Source organism: Esox lucius, chromosome 7, assembly GCF_011004845.1.
Source record: "Esox lucius isolate fEsoLuc1 chromosome 7, fEsoLuc1.pri, whole genome shotgun sequence".
In the NCBI taxonomy this organism is placed as follows: Eukaryota; Metazoa; Chordata; class Actinopteri; order Esociformes; family Esocidae; genus Esox; species Esox lucius.
In genome coordinates, this window is record NC_047575.1 from 4115713 (window position 1) to 4137542 (window position 21830).

Genomic DNA, 21830 nt, shown 5'->3' on the forward strand with positions numbered 1-21830 from the left:
AGGACGCTAAATGTTGTCACTCCATCCAGAAAGATGGAGGCTGTTGTTCGTGATTTTGTTTCGCCAGAAGATCTCTTGGTAAACGTGCATTGTCTTGTTCTTGTTTTATGATATAGCTTACATAGAACGTTTAATGGCGATTTATCGGGGATATAATTTATTAGAAATAATTTGGCCATTTCAGTACAACTGTGGTCCGGCTTTTAAACCAAAGTAGCATAGTTGCTTTTAGTTATGACGTAGTTTGATATTGCATTATAAATAACTTAATGTAGTTTGTCTTGATTTTTGGAGATAATGAGTTCTGTAATAAGAGTGTAATTCGAAGTGAACTTTAAGAGACAGTAAGATATGTAAGATGTATGTAATATGTAAGCCTTCACGAAATCTCGCTAATACCCACTGTGTGGGCGTGGTGAAATCTTTATTCATGTTGGGATTGTTGGGGGGGGGGGGTCTAGGGGATCCCACAGGATTATATATTTTTTTAATGGCCCCAAAATGTTTTCTCGAATTTCTTTCCTGTTTTACCTTGTTATTCTTATTAAACTAAAATGTATAATAACCCGAGGTTTAATGACTGATCAATCCATTCAAATACTGTATCTGGCTGTTTGAACTGGTAAAATCTTTGTTTCTCACCTGACTGACCTTTGGCAGAGCTGCCAGCACGGCCTCCCTTGAAGAACATTCTTATTCATACAGTAGCATTGCTACAGAGGAATTCAGAGATATACAATTGTTTTATGATCATCACTAACATTGTTTTCAAAAAGATGAACTGTGATATGATGGTTTTGTTTGAGATGTCAATAAGGTAATATGTCTCATGTAGCCTACATTCTAACAGTCAGTGGAGTTTCTTTACCTCATGTAGGTTAGACCTAAAGTAAACTAACATTAGCTAACAAGCAAATAATATGAACTTAATAGCTGGCTTACAGACTAATAAAAGAGTAATTGTTAATTACCTTTACATTTTTAAATACATTCTGTAAATAATCTCTCTGCCGTAACTTACCAAAAATGTAATCCTGTTAGAAACAGCCACAGAAACCTGTCACTATGCTTAACGGCAGTTTATTTTACACTTGCCAAGTGTAAAATACTTCTATTAGCATCTAAAAGAAATGCTTTATTAATGTTATGGCAGCAGCAGCCTCCCCCAGGTCCTAGCATCTGCTTATCGATGTATATTGTGAATTCATTGTCATACGCAATTGTACGGTTGACAAAAAAATGACAGGGGAAAAATAGCAATTGATTTAAAATAATAGTCAATTGCTATTGAAGCCTCCTCTAAAATAAGCCTAGCAAGATCCCTGCAACCAAGCTTGAAAAAATATTTAAAAGGAAGCAATAATGCCTAAACTACATCCAATCCACATATTTTTTACCATTCAGATTACTTCTAGTAATTATTATTATTTATTTTTTCAAAAGATTAGACTGATGACTTGTGAAAAAACTATTACATTAGGATTAGATTGGTATGTACTGTTCCCAAAGGTGATGTGATGTCAAGGCAAGGAAGAAGGGGGAAAAACAACTGGACAAGGCTGTAATATACAGCACTGAAGCGTTATCAATGCAAGTCAAATTAACAAGAACGTAGTATAACAAAATGATAATTGATATTGACTGATTTATTATAAAGAGCGAAGTGTATGTGATTATTAGATCTTCTAATAAACAAGGTTTTGAAGCTGGATGGTAAAATGTTTTTGGGTGGCTCAGACATATTGACGAGAGAAGGATATGCATTGTATGTCAGACGCATTGTGGTGCCAATGTGTTTGGGGGCTTCGTAAAAGAGCCAAGGGAAAACTATTGGCTGGATGCACTTAAATCCAATAAAATTTCTACTAGTCCTGGACAGGAAGAGGAGAACGAGAAAACATGAGGGTAAATACCTATAAAAATATCCAACCAGATGGACATCCTGTGGAGTGCTGGGTAGTGGGGGTTAGGGTACCACCTTTGCCTAATTTTTATTCAGTGAAAACCCTGCTAACTAATACTATTCCGTTCATGTTCAGTAAAGGATGCTGAGGAGGAGACATTGCTGGCCGTCTTTCTATTATTCACCTGGTTCAGATTTCATTGTTGGTCCTTTTTCCCCCAGATATTTAAGGACAAGTACTCTGCCGAGTTGGCGAAAGGGAGTGTGACTAAGGAGACAAAGTTTGAGTATGCCTGGTGTCTGATCCGGAGCCAGTTCCCCGAGGACATCAAGAAGGGTATTGTTCTGCTAGACGGTACGTCAAATTCATTACCCACACTAACCTTCATTCCATGAGACAAAACACTGAAGTCCATAAATGCTTTGCCTAACAAAACAAACGGACCAACCTGAATTTGCCTAATAGGACATTTTCAACAGAGAATACAGCTTTGATGTGTACGGTGGAATACAGAAATACAGTGGGGAGAACAAGTATTTGATACACTGCCGATTTTGCAGGTTTTCCTAATTACAAAGTATGTAGAGGTCATATTTTTATCATAATTACACTTCAACTGTGAGAGACGGAATCTAAAACAAAAATACAGAAAATCACATTGTATGATTAAAAAAAAAAATTAGCTTGCATTTTATTGCATGATATATGTTTTTGATCACCTACCAACCAGTAAGAATTCCGCCTCTCACAGACCTGTTAGTTTTTCTTGAAGAAGCCCTCCTGTTCTCCACTCATTACCTGTATTAACTGCCCCTGTTTGAACTCGTTACCTGTATAAAAGACACCTGTCCACACACTCAGTCAAACAGACTCCAACCTCTCCACAATGGCCAAGACCAGAGAGCTGTGTAAGGACATCAGGGATAAAATTGTAGACCTGCACAAGGCTGGGATGGGCTACAGTACAATAGGCAAGCAGCTTGGTGAGAAGGCAACAACTGTTGGCGCAATTATCAGAAAATGGAAGAAGTTCAAGTTGACGGTCAATCTCCCTCGGTCTGGGGCTCCATGCAAGATCTCACCTCTTGGGGCATCAATGATCATGAGGAAGGTGAGGGATCAGCCCAGAACTACACAGCAGGACCTGGTCAATGACCTGAAGAGACCACAGTCTCAAAGAAAACCATTAGTAACACTCTACGCCGTCATGGATTAAAATCTTGCAGCGCACGCAAGGTCCCCCTGCTCAAGCCAGCGCATGTCCAGGCCCATCTGAAGTTTGCCAATGACCATCTGGATGATCCAGAGGAGGAATGGGGGAAGGTCATGTGATCTGATGAGACAAAAATGTAGCTTTTTGGTCTGAACTCCACTCGCCGTGTTTGGAGGAAGAAGGATGAGTTCAACCCCAAGAACACCATCCCAACCGTGAAGCATGGAGGTGGAAACATAATTCTTTGGGGATGCTTTTCTGCAAAGGGGACAGGATGACAGCACCGTATTGAGGGGAGGATGGATGGGGCCATGTATCGCGAGATCATGGCCGACAACCTCCTTCCCTCAGTAAGAGCATTGAAGATGGGTCATGGCTGGGTCTTCCAGCATGACAACGACCCAAAACACACAGCCAGGGCTACTAAGGAGTGGCTCCGTAAGAATCTCAAGGTCCTGGAGTGGACTAGCCAGTCTCCAGACCTGAACCCAATAGAAATTCTTTGCAGGGAGCTGAAAGTCCATATTGCCCAGCGACAGCCCTTGAAACCTTAAGGATCTGGGGAAGGTCTGAATGGAGGAGTGGGCCAAAGTCCCTGCTGCAGTGTGTGCAAACCTGGTCAAGAACTACAGGAAACGTATAATCTCTGTAATTGCAAACAAAGGTTTCTCTACCAAATATTAAGTTCTGCTTTTCTGATGTATCAAATACTTATGTCATGCAATAAAATGCAAATTAATTATTTAAAGATCATACAATGTGATTTTCTAGATTTTTGTTAAAATCTTACGGACTTGATACAATTTACAGACTTCTACATGCTTTGTAAGTGGGAAAACCTGCAAAATCGGCAGTGTATCAAATACTTGTTCTCCTCCAAAACTCAGTTTTGTTTGTTTACTGAAATTGATTGCTCATCAAATGTATTAACATTAATGCAAGTTGTCGACTGTAGGTGCTCCAAACTGGTCTGGGAGCAGGCAACCCTGTAAACATTTCTAGTGAAAGTATTTTCTGGTTCTAGGCTTTATGATGACATTTGTTTTGCAAGGAACAAATATGCACTTGCGCAGAAAAATCTAGGTGCAAACAAATATATTTAGGAGCACAATGAATTTGTACAGGTTGTCTTTTAATTTTGTCTAGTCCTAAAAATAAACAATTATTGACCATTACAAATAGCTGAACATGCATCGATTTATATTGCAGTCCCCAACCTTTCCACATGAGAGCTACTATTGAATTTTGTTACAAGCTAATAAGTTTTTAATTTTTCTCTCCACTGCAACTTTTTCCTTGATCCTTATTGTACAAGAAAAAGCATTGTTTTTTTTCTGTGTACCAGAGGTGTATACTTTGAAGTGAGGTAACTGGCTTATTCAGGTAACTTGTGATGTCAGTTGTAACTTCCTGATTAACCCGTACTACAAAAGGTGAATATGTTTTACCCTAAGGTATGCTGTCATGGCAATTTACGTGCACTCTGGGGGACTTCAGATGGGCACGCATGTGGGTGGTGTACTTTCTTTTATTGTAACACATGATAAAACTGCTGTGTGCTACGGGCTGCTCGCAAATAATTATTGTGACATATTACATCCTCCAATCCTCCCCAATAAGTGTCGCTAGTGAAGAAGGCTAGTTACCCAATGACTGGTAAGAACCCAACTGTGATGTCAGGACAACCTAAGACAGGCACAGTTGTGCATCTGGTCACAATCCACAATATACAGTGGGGAGAACAAGTATTTGATACACTGCCGATTTTGCAGGTTTTCCTACTTACAAAGCATGTAGAGGTCTGTAATTTTTATCATAGGTACACTTCAACTGTGAGAGACAGAATCAAAAAAATCCAGAAAATCACATTGTATGATTTTTAAATAATTAATTAGCATTTTATTGCATGACATTAGTATTGGATATTTTGTGGCGGTACATATGAACACTGCATGTACTTTGTATGCTGTCAATAAATTACACTTGAAGTGGAATTGTTTCACTATAGAGCCTTTTTGTAGCTAATTGTCTAAGTATAAATGGATGTTAATTATATTTTCTGCCCTGAAAGAGCTTGTTCACAAGGGGACAAAGGATGACCAGAGGGACTACTTGTTTTACCTGGCTATTGGGAACTACAAATTGAAGGTGAATGTTTTTTTTTTCTGCATACTATTGGAGTGGTCTTGGCTGGTTGATTTTATAGGTCTGGGTGACACTTGGTGACACCCACTATTGGGTCTGTTTTCATGGTAGTGTTGCAGACAACCTATAGGGACAGAATACATAATCTAAACAAAGTTGACTAAGTTATTAAGTATGAACTGTAAGTTCATGGGATATGTGATAAGTAAATTTGCATGAATTTCCAGCTTTATGCATTTCCAGTTTCCATGTAGTATTTCTAGATGGAGAAAAATTTGCATGATTTTGATTGCAGTATAATTCATATCGTTAGTTAACTCTTGGGAGGTGGCTTGATGGAATGAGCAGTGTTTGGAACCAACGACAAGTTGGTGAGGGCCACTGCACTGGGAGATAAACTGTACAGGTGTCAAGAATTGTATTTTGTTCATGGTTGACCTCTTCCTTACACAGAGAGCCACCCACATTCACTACCTTCATTTGATAATGTATTCTCACAGGAGTATGAGCGGGGCCTGAAGTACATCCGGATTCTCCTGAAGAATGAACCAGGAAACACTCAGGCTCTGGACCTGGAGCAGCTCATAGTGAAGGCCTTGAGGAAAGGTGAGGCCTGGTCTATCTTGAACACTAGTGAGTTGTCATGCCCATTCTGCGAGATAGCAGTTCAGAGCATCTGGATTCATTTGCAACCCAAGATGGTCAAGACTGAATATATTGGCATTTAATAACTTCACAACTCTGATGTTCCTTAAAATAAATTACGCTTTAAAGATGATTGTTCATAAAAGGTACACCTGATTTATTTTACCTTTTTATTGGTATCGAAGTAGATTTTGAGAATTGTGTAATTTCATTGTTATTGTACCAAAGTTCTATAGTGAGGGGGAAAAGTATTTGATCCCCTGCTGATTTTGTATGTTTGCCCACTGACAAAGAAATTATCAGTCTGTAATTTTAATGGTATGTTTATTTGAACAGTGAGAGACAGAATAACAAAAAAACAAAAACATCCATAAAGTCGCATGTCAAAAATTTTATAAATTGATTTGCCTTTTAATGACTGAAATAAGTATTTGCTCCCCTCTCAATCAGAAAGATTTCTGGCTTCCAGGTGTCTTTTATACAGGTAATGAGCTGAGATTAGGAGCGCACACTTAAAGGGAGTGCTCCTAATCTCAGTTTGTTGCCTGTATAAAAGACACCTCTCCACTGAAGCAATCAATCAGATTCCATAACTCTCCACCATGGCCAAGAACAAAGAGCTGTCCAAGGATGTCAGGGACAAGATTGTAGACCTACACAAGGCTGGAATGGGCTACAAGACCATCGCCAAGCAGCTTGGTGAGAAGGTGACAACAGTTGGTGCGATTATTTGCAAATGGAAAAAACCCAAAAGAACTGTCAATCTCCCCCAGTCTGGGGCTCCATGCAAGATCTCACCTCGTAGAGTTGCGATGATCATGAGAACGGTGAGGAATCAGCCCAGAACTACACGGCAGCTAGGACCATAGTCACCAAGAAAACAATTGGTAACACACTACGCCGTGTAGTTGAAATCCTGCAGGGCCTGCAAGGTCCCCCTGCTGAAGAAAGCACATGTACAGGTGGAGGAGGAACGCTGCCTATGACCCCAAGAACACCATCCCCACCATGTTTCAACATGGAGGTGGAAACATTATGCTTTGGGGCTGTTTTTCTGCTAAGGGGACAGGACAACTTCACCGCATCAAAGGGACGATGGACGGGGCCATGTACCGTCAAATCTTGGGTGAGAACCATTGAAAATGGGTCGTGGATGGATATTCCAGCATGACAATGACTCAAAACACACGGCCAAGGCAACAAAGGAGTGGCTCAAGAAGAATTGGCCTAGCCAGTCTCCAGACCTTAATCCCATAGAAAATCTGTTGAGGGAGCTGAAGGTTCGAGTTGTCAAACGTCAGCCTCAAAACCTTAATGACTTGTGGGACAAAAAAGTGGGACAAAATCCCTCCTGAGATGTGTGCAAACCTTGGTGGCCAACTAGAAGAAACGTAGTTCTGTCTCTCACTGTTCAAATAAACCTACCATTAAAATTATAGAATTATAATTTCTTTTTCAGTGGGCAAACGTACAAAATCAGCAGGGGATCAAATAATTGTTTCCCTCACTGTATATTCTTGTATTGTGACATGCTTAGTCTATATGCAGTTAGCAGGTGAGTTTGAACACCAGGTGCAGTTTTACATGAATGGAATGCTTTGAAAATAATTTGACCCTGCCGGCGGTGAATTTCAAACTGAGGCCCATGCTCAAACTGAGGCCCATGCTCAAACTGAGGCCCATGCTCAAACTGAGGCCCATGCTCAAACTGAGGCCCATGCTCAAACTGAGGCCCATGCTCAAACTGAGGCCCATGCTCAAACTGAGGCCTATGCTCAAAACTGAGGCCCAATGCACGGAGTCTACTCTATGTTCACATGTTGCTTGCGAAACTAGGGTGTTTCCAGAGTAGCTAGGGTTTTATAAACTCATCAACTTCCTGACACACTTGTGGCTAGAATGATGCAATTCAGTGTCAACTAATTAAACAAGATTTTAAATACTAATTTACAAATCCCTATTATTCTCTAATAAGAAAATTGGGTGAATAATTATTTCTAGACATTTCATTTTGTTTGTGTCAATCTCATTAATCGGATGAAAACAAATGCACCTTGTCATCATTAGGCACACCCATCCATTATTGTTTGTGAAATTGCGCAAGCTCAAAAATAACAATGGGCCTTTTGACAGTCCAATGTATTGCAGAAGCCCTGTTGCACACGCACGGGCCACTTGAGAGTGTAATTTACCCATACTTCCTTGGTCATTTTAATTCCCTCAGCTTTAGGACACTTCTGCATATGGCAGAGATGTGCAAAAGTAGGGCTGAGGGTGGACTGGATGATGAAGGGGTTCATTTGGGATTTACCATGGGATTGGCTTGTTTTGAATGTGTTACATAACGGCATTATGTCTTTGGTCTCCTCAGATGGTTTGGTCGGCATGGCTATAGTGGGAGGAATAGTTGGAGGAGTGGGCCTTGGCGTTGCTGGATTGGCTGCACTCATTGGAATGGCTGTGTCAAAGAAGCTCTAAAAATCAACCCTACCACCAAGCCCTTCCACATATACTCAGAATGCCTCAATGCAATGCAGCGGAGTACAGTATAACAATCCTTTCCTTTAAAAACATAATCCATCTCTTCAATATAAATACCAATAATTATCTCTTTGTAATCTAACCAGAAGTGCAATTATAGCTTATAAAAGGGAACATTAAAGTCAAATGTTGGGTCACAGCTGTTTTTGTTACATAAGACATTTTTAGTATTGCTGCATAGAGACAACCTAGTTTGAACTGCAACCACTTTTAGTGTTTTAGTGATGCAGTGGCTTAACTGAACCTGTACACATGGTAAAAATATAATCTATATTAATCAAACATATTAATTCATTCTATTTCAGTTACCATAACACACGCGTGAGTCAACTAAGCAATTCATCTTACATAAAATCTAGAAAGGTTTCAAATGCATTTCTGGGGCTAATTGTCCCAATTATTTTAATTGCCACATTAGATGCTTTGAGATGTTGATCTCTACTTCTAATAGGGGGAAATATTAAGATGTGAAAAATGCATAAACCAAAAGTATATGCATGAGTATCTCATAGTTTGTTCAGAAGTTTGTGGAAAGACTGGTATGTTGTAGTTGTGCTGCTCAACCACAAGAGGGCAATATCTGGTTTAGGATTTCAAGAACAGTTCTGGGCAAAACGTCCTGAAAGCTTTCCCTACTCTGGTTTCTCTTGCAAATTCTAGAGGCTTTGTCTTGAGATACATGCACTTGGATGTACAGTACCAGTGACAAGTTTGTACACACTGTCACCCATTAAAGTGTGGGCACTTTCTTGGCAGTGGGTTTGAACTAGAAGGCAGCTTGGATGTAAAAAGCTGAAAAAATATTTCAATAACTGGGTAAAATGTTCAAACAGCAGTAAGTGTTTGTTTTACACACCCAAAGACCAGTATGTAGCCAGGAGTCTGCTGAGTGCAGAGCTGTTGATATAAAATGAATGTGACACTAGAATTATTGCTGGTTAAATTAACTGTGTGTGGAACCAGTTGCATTTATTATTTTTTTTGCACTTAATAGTAGTGATTACAATGACACATTGTAATGCCGAAGGAGAATTCAAATGCTAACGAGATGTGGTTATTATAAATTAATCCTTCACCATGATGGAATTCAATTCATAATGAAAACATGTTATATTAAATTACTTTTTACAATAGTGTTTTCCTTTGTTGGTCTTTATTCTTGGAAATATCTCATCTTAACCTCTCCAGTGAAAGCCATGTTTTTTTTATTTGTCTTTAGTGCATGCACAGGAGATGTTAATGTATAGTCTTTATTCTAGGCTTTGCATTTGTAGTCTGTTGCTAATTTCCAAACATGTCCATGCAAACCAAGCTCAAAATTCAGGTGGATAAATGTAAATTGCTTAAAGACGCAGCGAAAACAGTTGATTTGTCCAAGTTTACGGTTTGGTACATGAGAAACTGGTAGCCCAAGGAAGTCCATTATAGAAGAATACTTCAGTGGGAAAGATGAAAACCCTAACAGTCCTGAGTAAACTAGCAAACAATGTATACATTGATAAGCCAAAACATTATGACCACTCAAAGGTGAAGTGAATAATGTTGATCATCTCCTAACAAGGTCAAATGTCAAGGTCTGGGGGGTTGGTAAGTGAATAATGTTGATCAGCTAATAAGGTCAAATGTCAAGGTCTGGGGGGATGGTAAGTAAATAATGTTGATCATCTAATAAGGTCAAATGTCAAGGTCTGGGGGACAAGGACCAAATTATGGCCAGACATCTAGGTCAGAGCATCTCTGAAATTGCAAGGCTTGTGGGTGCTCCGTCAGCAGTAGTGAGTACCTCCTACAGTGGCCCAAGGAGGAACAAACCACAAACTGGTGACACATCGATGTGTGAAGACAATGATATACTATGGCACAAGTCACAGAAAATGCTAATGCCTGTTACGGGAGGAATGTGTTGCAACACAGTGCATCACCTTGCTGTGTCTGGGGCTGCATAGTCGCGGACCTGTCAGAGTGTCCATGAGGATCCCTGTATGGTAGAAAGCACTCACAAGTGTGTGTCAGAACTGGACCTTGGAGCAGGGGAAGAAGGTTGCCTGGTCCGATGATTCCCGTTTTGTTTTACATCAGGTGGATGTCTGTACGTGTGCGCTGTTTCCCTGGGGAATTGATGGCACCAGGATGCACTGTGGGAAGACGACAAGCCCGTGGAGGGAGTGTGATGCTCTGGATGTAAATTTGACACATGCCACTGTGGAATCTGGGCATTAATAATTACAATATGAATGTATGTTTCATTGGAAGTGAATGTGCCTAGATAATGACAACAACAGAAACCTCTGTTTAGATTATCTTTCTGTAGGTTGTGCTCTGATAACCTCAGGAATGTTTACTTTGACCGTTTGGCAGGGGGGTTACTTTCTTGGAAACCTGATCTTTGCTAGGTAAACACACTGTTCAATGTTAATATCAGCTTGTAACCAATGAGATTGAGGTTGTGTAAGGAAGGTCAGGTCTGTAACCTCATGAACAAGACAATCTAATGCTGCAAAAAATAATTGAATTTCTCTCTCCCTTGACAACCGGGTATGCGATAATTATTTCAACCACTATACAAAACGGCTGATTTCTAACACCACCTACCTAAACATTGTTGCAGACCAGTTACACTCCTTCATGGTAATGGTATTCCCTGATGGAATTGTATTCCCATGGTATTCCCATTCCCAAACAATGTGTGCAGTGTGGCAGGGAGCCTTATCCTGCTGAAAGAGGCCACTATGTGTTATTTCATAGTTTTGATTCTTCAGTATTATTCTACAATGTGGAAATTAGTAAGGAATTAAGAAATATTCTTGAATGAGCAAGTACCTCCAAACTTTTGACTGTATATATAAATGCATGATTAATGTGGTACATTTTATCTGGTCAAGGTAACTTAGGCATTATTTCTTCTGCTCAGTCTATGCCTAGGGCATGAGACAGTGGTGAGCCCTTTTATAGGAATTGCTGGCTGGTTTGCTTTTTCACTGCTACTTTCCTGGGAATAAGATTGTATAACAATACATTTAGCTAAGCCTCTTAAGATGGGTGCGTCTTGGATGCTTTATTTTGTAACTTTATTATGTCTTGATTGTAAATGCTTTGTTAATCTCTTACAATTCTATGAATTAGCATATATGGGTGATACAAAACCAGTTTAAAATAACAAACTGAGGTCATAATGCATCTGAAAAAAAATCATATTAGCATAGCATAGCATAGCATCATCTTCCGCCTATCCGGGGCCGGGTCGCGGGGGCAGCAGTCTAAGCAGGGATGCCCAGACTTCCCTCTCCCCGACACTTCCTCCAGCTCTTCCGGGGGGACACCGAGGCGTTCCCAGGCCAGCCGGGAGACATAGTCCCTCCAGCGTGTCCTAGGTCTTCCCCGGGGTCTCTTCCCGGTGGGACGGGACCGGAACACCTTCCCAGGAAGGCGTTCCGGAGGCATCCGAAACAGATGCCCAAGCCACCTCAGCTGACCCCTCTCGATGTGGAGGAGCAGCGGCTCTACTCTGAGCTCCTCCCGGGTGACCGAGCTTCTCACCCTATCTCTAAGGGATCGCCCAGCCACCCTGCGGAGAAAGCTCATTTCGGCCGCCTGTATCCGAGATCTTGTCCTTTCGGTCATGACCCAAAGCTCATGACCATAGGTGAGAGTAGGAACGTAGATTGACCGTCCAAGTGCATGCTGAAGGTCCTGGCTTGAAGGGGCCAACACGACAACATCATCCGCAAAGAGCAGAGACGAAATCGTGTGGTCCCCAAACCTGACACCCTCCGGCCCCTGGCTGCGCCTAGAAATTCTGTCCATAAAAATTACGAACAGAACCGGTGACAAAGGGCAGCCCTGCCGGAGTCCAACATGCACAGGGAACAAGTCTGACTTACTGCCGGCAATGCGGACCAAGCTCCTGCTTCGGTCGTACAGGGACCTGACAGCCCTTAGCAAAGGACCCAGGACCCCATATTCCCGAAGCACTCTCCACAGGATGCCGCGTGGGACACAGTCGAATGCCTTCTCCAAATCCACAAAACACATGTGGACTGGTTGGGCAAACTCCCATGAACCCTCCATCACCCTGTAGAGGGTATAGAGCTGGTCCAGTGTTCCACGGCCTGGACGAAAACCACACTGTTCCTCCTGAATCCGAGGTTCTACTATCGGCCGTATTCTCCTCTCCAGAACCATGGCATAGACTTTCCCGGGGAGGCTGAGAAGTGTGATCCCCCTATAGTTGGAACACACCCTCCGGTCCCCCTTCTTAAAAAGAGGGACCACCACCCCGGTCTGCCATCCCAGAGGCACTGTCCCCGACTGCCACGCGATGTTGCACAGGCGTGTCAACCAAGACAGCCCCACAACATCCAGAGACTTGAGGTACTCCAGAGACTTGGCGGATCTCATCCACCCCCGGTGCCTTGCCACCGAGGAGTTTCTTAACCACCTCGGTGACTTCAGCCCGGGTGATGGACGAGTCCACCTCTGAGCCCCTCATCCTCTGCTTCCTCAATGGAAGACGTGACGGCGGGATTGAGGAGATCCTCGAAGTACTCCTTCCACCGCCCGACGACATCCCCAGTTGAGTTCAACAGCTGCCCACCTCTACTGTAAACTGCGTTGGTAGGGCACTGTTTCCCTCTCCTGAGGCGCCGGATGGTTTGCCAGAATCTCTTCGAGGCCAGCCGATAGTCCTTCTCCATGGCCTCACCGAACTCCTCCCAGGCCCGAGTTTTTTGCCTCCACAACCACCCGGGCTGCAGTCCGCTTGGCCTGTCGGTACCCGTCAGCTGCCTCTGGAGTCCCACAAGCCAACCAGGCCTGATAGGACTCCTTCTTCAGCTTGATAGCATCCCTTACTTCCGGTGTCCACCACCGGGTTCGGGGATTGCCGCCTCGACAGGCACCGGAGACCTTACGGCCACAGCTCCGAGCGGCCGCTTCGACAATGGCGGTGGAGAACATGGTCCACTCGGACTCAATATCTCCAGCCTCCCTCGGGATCCAGTCAAAGCTCTGCCGGAGGTGGGAGTTAAAGATCTCTCTGACAGGAGACTCGGCCAGACGTTCCCAGCAGACCCTTACAGTACGCTTGGGCCTGCCGAGTCTGTCCAGCTTCCTCCCCCGCCATCGGATCCAACTCACAACCAGGTGGTGATCAGTTGACAGCTCCGCCCCTCTCTTCACCCGAGTGTCCAAGACATGTGGCCGCAGGTCAGATGAAACGACAACAAAGTCGATCATCGACCTGCGGCCTAGGGTGTCCTGGTGCCACGTGCACTGATGGACACCCTTATGCTTGAACATGGTGTTCGTAATGGACAAACTGTGACTAGCACAGAAGTCCAATAACTGAACACCGCTCGGGTTCAGATCAGGGGGGCCGTTCCTCCCAATCACGGCCCCTCCAGGTGTCACTGTCCTTGCCCACGTGGGGCGTTGAAGTCCCCCAGTAGAACGATAGAGTCCCCAGTCGGAGCACTTTCCAGCACCCCTCCCAGAGACTCCAAGAAGGTCGGGTACTCTGCACTGCCGTTCGGACCCATAGGCACAAACAACAGTGAGAGACCTATCCCCGACCCGTAGGCGCAGGGAAAACGGACCCTCTCGTTCACCGGGGTAAACTCTCTCAAGGAGTGTGGTTCCAGAGCCAAGCCGTGCGTAGAGGTGATACCCGACTACCTCTAGTCGGAACCTCTCAACCTCACGCACTAACTCAGGCTCCTTCCCCGCCAGCGAGGTGACACTCTCCACGTCCCTAGAGCTAGTTTCCGTGTCCGGGGATCGAGTTGTCTAGGCCCCCGCCTTCGACTGCCCGCCCCGATCCTCTCTGCCCCGGCCCCTTATGGTCCCTCCTGTGGGTGGTGAGCCCACGGGAGGGCGGCCCCATGTCGCTCGTTCGGGCTGGGCCCGGCCGGGCCCCATGGGGGAAGGCCGGCCACTAGGCGCTCGCGAACGAGCCCAACCCCGGGCCTGGCTCCAGGGTGGGGCCCCGGCTGCGCCATGATCATATTAGTCCACAAAAAATAATTTGGTGGACTAAGATGTCTGTTTGGGGAAATTGTCTTAGTAAAATCAGTGAACCAATGCTTGCAAAACAGAACAAGTTCAGCTTTATTTATAGATACAAAAATAGACCATATTGTTCATATTACCCATCCTTCTCTATTTTTAAAGTTGTTGCTAGTCTTACATTGTTATGTATATTGTTACATACAGTTTACATCCTACTCTATTTTTAAAGTTGTTGCTAGTTTACATTGTTATGTATATTGTAACATATAGTTTACATCCTACTCTATTTTTAACATTGCTTCTAGTTACATTATGTATATTATTGCTATACTTGCTATATCTATAATATTCAATAATTATACCCATATCATTCATATTCCTCTACCTTATCTATTTTTTTAAATTGCTGCTAGTTAATATTATGTATATTATTTGCTACATCTCAAATATTCAATGCTTCTACCCATATTGTTCATATTCCCCTCCCTACTCTTTTTAAAATTGCCGCTAGTTCACATTGTCATGTATATTATTGCTATATTTTAGTTGTTTTTGAAATTAGAGCTCACACACCAGTACAGTCTGGCATTTCCTTTTCCATCCTTTATAAAGTTCCATTACCTTGTTACGCAGGTCTTTTGACAGTTGTTTTCTGCGCCCCATGGATCAGTATCTAGCCTGCTCAGTGCATCCACATGAGAGCTAACAAACTGATTGACTATTTATACACAGACACTAAAGCCACGGGTGTGGGAAATTCACCTTTGTGTGTCACCTTCTCTGTAACAAGGCCAAACATTCAAGGGTATGTAAACTTTTCATCAGGGGCACTTGGGAGATTTCTGTTATCATTATGATTTAAAAAGGAGCCAAACAACTATGTGATAATAAATGGCTTCATATGATCACTATCCTTAAGTAAAAGACAGATTTTTTGAATATTTGATATTTTTTTGATATTTTCAAAATCAATGCCAAAATGTAACAATTTCTGCAAGGGTATGCAAACTTATGAGCACAACTGTATATCACCAGACACCAACTGCCAACATGGTTGATGGTAATTACCTCTGGTCGCTGGGTTTCAGATGTGGGAACTTTTGCAGGTTACATTTGTTCATTAGCCAAGGCCACCTTGAGCTTTTCAATTTCTCTGTGGAGCCTTCTCTTATTTCTTTTTTCTGACGTTGACCTTTTTGTCACTGCCTAAAACACAGTAACACAACACAGTATGTAATTAATGTGGTTTTCATATAAATGCATCCCTGTGTAAATCATTTATTTTCAAAATGTTCAGCCATTGTGATTTATAGGAGGTAGTCCAGCATCAAGGCATTCTGTACAACTGAACATTAGAATTTCCATTAGCCACAGCTCTATGAGTGATCCAGATTTAGCCAGCTAACCTTTAACACATAAAATAAAACTTTTATAACTATATCAAATATGTTGTTGTTTTTTAAACAACTTAGCCTAACAGGGTGGAACTTTAAGAGTGTGACAAGTGTGATGGCAATTTCATCGATCAGAACTTTTAAAGAAGGAAGTACAGAGACAAAATTCCCTTGGCACAGTTTAATAGTTTATTTGCAAATAGAGAGACACGTCAAACACATTTAAACATAATCATCCGAGGAGTCTCTAACTTAATACATGAACAGTTCGTATTTATAGTGGAAATAAAGGGGTGTTGGTAATTTGCTGGCCATCTGTCTTGTGTCACATAGGTTTTACCCAAAGGCCAGGCTGTCCCCCCACCTATGGGTAACCTCTTGAACTCTAAAGAGCTCTTACAGCACCCGGACAGACAATAGATGCCTTGATGAGTTATACAGATGTGCAGATAAAAGAGTAACCATTTCATCTGCTGATAGCAGTCAATGATGCCTCCTAGGCAAATACCAGATCCCCACTCTCCCACATTCCTTTTCTAATTTGAACAAGGGGACTCAGTTCTTTAATAAGTGAGAATACATTGGTTAGAGAAATATCCACAGCAATCCATCCTCTTGATATCAACTCAACTCTTGGTTAAAATCATAAAACTAGGGAAAAAAATATGAAAGTTTCCGCTCACCTCACTTTGCTCCTTTGAATTCCCGCCAAAATAATAAGTAAGTTCCTGAAAATGGTCTCAACTGGAATTATATATCTATATTTTTTTTTTAGAAAACTACAACCTAACAGGGTAGAAGATAACTTCAGGGACACATAGTAAATAATATATTTTTTTAGAAATAACTATAGTTTCCCCTGGTATATACAGTGGGGAAAACAAGTATTAGACACACTGCCAATTTTGCAGGTTTTCCTACTTACAAAGCATGTAGAGGTCTGTAATTTTTATCATAGGTACTCTTCAACTGTGAGAGATGGAATCTAAACAAAAATCACACTCAGTCAAACAGACTCCAACCTCTCCACAATGGCCAAGACCATAGAGCTTATGTAAGGACATCAGGGATTATAATTGTAGACCTGCACAAGGCTGGGATGGGCTACAGGACAATAGGCAAGCAGCTTGGTGAGAAGGCAACAACTGTTGCCGCAATTATTAGAAAATGGAAGATGTTCAAGATGATGGTCAATCTCCATCGGTCTGGGGCTCCATGCAAGATCTCACCTCTTGGGGCATCAAAGGTCATGAGGAATGTGAGGGCTCAGCCCAGAACTACACGGCAGGACCTGGTCAATGACCTGAAGAGAGCTGGGACCACAGTCTCAAAGAAAACCATTAGTAACACTCTACGCTGTCATGATTTAAAATCCTGCAGCACACGCAAGGTCCCCCCTGCTCAAGCCAGGCCCGTCTGAAGTTTGCAATGACCATCTGGATGATCCAGAGGAGGAATGGGAGAAGGTCATGTGGTCTGATGAGACAAAAATAGAGCTTTTTGGTCTAAACTCCAATCACCGTGTTTGGAGGAAGAAGGATGAGTACAACCCCAAGAACATCATCCCAACCCTGAAGCATGGAGGTGGAAACATCATTCTTTGGGGATGCTTTTCTGCAAAGGGGACAGGACAACTGCACGTTATTGAGGGGAGGATGGATGGGGCCATGTATCGCGAGATCTTGGCCAACAACCTCCTCCCTCAGTAAGAGCATTGAAGAATGGGTGTGGCTGGGTCTTCCAGCATGACAACGACCCAAAACACACAGCCAGGGCAACTAAGGAGTGGCTTCATAAGAAGCATCTCAAGGTCCTGGAGTGGCTTAGCCAGTCTCCAGACCTGAACCCAATAGAAAATCTTTGGAGGGAGCTGAAAGTCCGTATTGCCCAGCGAGACCCCCGAAACCTGAAGGATCTGGAGAAGGTCTGTATGGAGGAGGTGGGCCAAAATCCCAGCTGCAGTGTGTGCAAACCTGGTCTAGAACTACAGGAAAGTATGATCTCTGTAATTGCAAGACAAAGGTTTCTGTACCAAATATTAAGTTCTGCTTTTCTGATGTATCAAATACTTATGTCATGCAATAAAATGCTAATCAATTTACTTAAAAATCATACAATGTGATTTTCTGGATTTCTGTTTTAGATTCCCGTCACTCACAGTTGAAGAGTACCTATGATAAAAATTACAGACTTCTAGATACTTTGTAAGTGGGAAAACCTGCACAATCGCAGTGTATCAAATACTTGTTCTCCCCATATTATTTTAAATATGAAAAAACAAAGTTTAATAATAATAATTTACTCCAACTATATTTTTTCAGAATAGTATTAATAGTATTTAATTTAAATAAAAATGTGTATGGATCATTAAATAACATATTTGAGTAACCAAATATCATGTTGAAATACCTAATAATTTTTAGACATGTTGCACAGAACAAATTAAAATACAATTATTTTTAAACTGGCTGACAGAGTTGACATGAATCAAGTTATATGTGAATAATGTTGGTTTTCATAAAAAGTGTTGAAATAAACAATCTGTTCCTTTACATGGTTTGATAACTGAGACCTCTATCTACATAAATATGTGTTTAAAATTCACTTTTAACTATTAAAAATGGCATTCTGTACAACTGAACATTAGAAATGACAAAACATGTGATGTAATATTAGCATCTTTTTAGTACATTGTCAACATTTGGTCACCTAAAGTCCCTAGCTTATTTCTGGTTGTTAGTAATCCCAGCAACGTACAATATAGTGTCATTACACATCACCTTTTGTTACTGTTGCCAAGCCCAGATCAATTCACAATTATTTGCCTTTTGGCCCTGTTGGAGACACCCATATACAGCAAAATGGTGACCAGATCTTAAAGTTTCCACTTTAACAATAGGGATCATTGTCTTCAAACAAGTATCAGAAATACTTTGAAGGGCAAAAACAGTCAGTCACCTGATCTCCCTTGTCAAATGGCCAAGCATTTTCCATTAGCAAACTGTTCTTAAAACGGGACCTCAACATGTTCCAAAGTAACCTCTCCCTGTCTCAAATGTACAGCTTCACCTCCATTCACAAAATTAGCTCAAGTTGTGCAGCATGTTTTGGGAGGGGGATGCACTGCTTTCAATCAAGTAGCATTGGTTTTTGTCTTGAAAACCAACTATTGTTTTTGTAAGGTGGGATTTGTCAGATGGAAGCAGACTTCAGATAGACAATTATATCACTGTACGTAATGTCATCATTCTGAAATAATATGTATTACAATATCTCAAATTTTCTTTTTTATATTTTTTGTTCACATCATTGGGGATCAACATCTGCCTTCTGACTGATTTGATAAGGATCTTGGTTTGTGAGTCGAGTTCCTTAATCACGATTCTAACTGATGTGTAATTTTACTTGCACAAGGCATTTCGCATGTGTGACATTTGGCAGAAAACATCGGGGACTTTGCATAGCGGTTTGAGAGAGCAATTTCACAAGTTTATACTATGAAATAACCTATTCGCTTTTCAGGAAACAAATAGTTTGGAAAGCATTTAGCTTTTTTTCTTACCATTGTTGCAGGAGGGAAGATATATAAACGTATATTATTTTGAACCATCCAGTGTGAGTTTTCTGGTTGTTCCAATCCCACTTCATCAATTGATATTTTTTTCATATTTCATTAATGTCACCATTAATAGCCCAAATCATTATCTTATTTGAAATTATATTGCTCAATTGACTATAGCTGAAGTGGCCAGCAGGTGTCTAGTGAGTGTCTAATTTGAGAAACTGGTAGCTTCATTAATAGTACCCGCAAAACACCAGTCTCAATGTCAACAGTGAAGAGGCAACTCCAGGATGCTGGCCTTATAGGAAGAGTTTTTCCTCTGTCCATTGTCTGTGTTATTTTGCCCATCTTAATCTTTTACTTTTATTGGCCAGTCTGAGATATGCCACTCTGGCCTAAAAGGCTAGCATCCCGGAAGTGGCCTCCCTTCACTGTTGACATTCTCAAACTAGACACTAAAATGTATTTGTCTTCTTGCTCATTTGTACACTGGGGCCTCCCACTCCTTTCAATTCTAGTTAGAGCCAGTTTGCGCTATACTGTGAAGGGAGAAACACACATCATTGTACGAGATCTTTAGTTTCTTGGCAATTTCTCTCATGGAAAAGCCTTAATTTCTCAGAATAAGAATGTTGAGCCTGTAATTGAATCCACAAACGCTGATGCTGAAGATACTAGTCTAAAGGACAGTTTTCAGCTGTGCTAACATAATCACAAAAGGGTTTTCTAATGATCAATTAGCCTTGTAAAATGATAAACTTGGCAAACACAACATGTCATTGGAACACAGGTGTGATGGTTGCTGATCATAGGCCTCTGTACACCTATGTGCATACTCCATAAGAAATCTGCCTAATAAGTCATGCATAAAGAAAAATATGATAATATAGATTGTTCACAGATAAATAATATCTGCTTGATCAAGGCTGATTTACTTCTTGGTCAGCCGGACATCAACCTCCCACTAGGATGGGTGCCTTTTTGTTTGAGTATTACATTTATTCTGATAATTCTTGGAATAGCATACTTGTCTCTCCCCTTTGTTATAGCACAGTCTGACAGTAGCCACTAATTTTGTCATAATTTTGACCCTGTTCTACAGATTTATCCTTTTTTTGTGGATTATTGTGAACTCTTTTATCAAGAGGTAATATTAATTCAGTGGCATAGATTTTTTTTAAACACTGTCTTGATTATATATTGTAAATAAGTCAATAACCAGAGGGTAGCCTTTATTGTTACATTTTATGTATAGTAATTATAATGCATATTTGAGTTTTATATTTTCAGGTAGTGGGCCACTTACAGACAAAGTACAAAATAATTAACAAATTTTGTACAAAGCCAGACTCTAACGTAAAACGTTTTAATTGAATGTATGCCTGCATTGAACACCCCTTAAATTATTTTTTATGCTTAATCATTTAAATCAAAAGCTAATTCTGTAGAGAAATAAAAATATTTGCGACCGAAGAAAATAGCTTCTTTGGTCGCAAATGTGAGTCCACCACTGGCGCTAGGCATTTATAGCCTTGGGCATATAGGGAAGGTGGAAAATACTAAGTATGCTGACGTTTTTTTTGCTTTCTTGTGTAATCATACTTAGACTAACCACCTGGCCTTCCACCACCATTGACATCGCCCCTAGTACACAGCCAATCAGGAGCCACCACTGAAAGAAAATTAGCCCTGTTGCTGATTTCAACTGCCACCTCAAACACTTTATCCTGCAGCCAGGATTGAGTGCTATAAAAATCATGCTTTAATCTTTCATCTGATTCTCACATCACATCACATCTTCTTCCGCTTCATCCGGGGTCGGGTCGCGGGGGCAGCAGTTTAAGCAGAGATGCCCAGACTTCCCTCTCCCCAGACACTTCCTCCAGCTCTTCCGGGGGGACACCGAGGCGTTCCCAGGCCAGCCGGGAGACATAGTCCCTCCAGCGTGTCCTAGGTCTTCCCCGGGGTCTCCTCCCGGTGGGACGGGACCGGAACACCTTCCCAGGAAGGCGTTCCGGAGGCATCCGAAACAGATGCCCAAGCCACCTCAGCTGACCCCTCTCGATGTGGAGGAGCAGCGGCTCTACTCTGAGCTCCTCCCGGGTGACCGAGCTTCTCACCCTATCTCTAAGGGAACGCCCAGCCACCCTGCGGAGAAAGCTCATTTCACCACGACAGACCGATACATCGACCGCATTACTGCAGAAGCTGCACCGATCCGTCTGTCAATCTCCCGTTCCATCCTTTCCTCACTCGTGAACAAGACCCCTAGATACTTAAACTCCTCCACTTGAGGCAGGCACTCTCCACCAACCTGAAGTGGGCAAGCCACCCTTTTCCGACTGAGGACCATGGCCTCAGATTTGGAGGTACTGATTCTCATCCCCACCGCTTCACACTCGGCTGCAAACCGTCCCAGT

The 21830-nt window shown here is 42.0% G+C and overlaps 1 protein-coding gene across 1 annotated transcript; it reads left to right on the forward strand.

Moving 5' to 3' along the window:
- The first annotated feature begins 12 nt into the window (after positions 1-12).
- Positions 13-9575, forward strand: LOC105010792 (fission, mitochondrial 1). The gene is given in 5 exon segments (NM_001303887.1): positions 13-78; positions 2126-2258; positions 5189-5265; positions 5763-5868; positions 8279-9575. Coding segments are annotated over 5 exon segments (468 nt in total). The 5' UTR covers positions 13-33; the 3' UTR covers positions 8386-9575.
- Positions 9576-21830: the final 12255 nt, after the last annotated feature.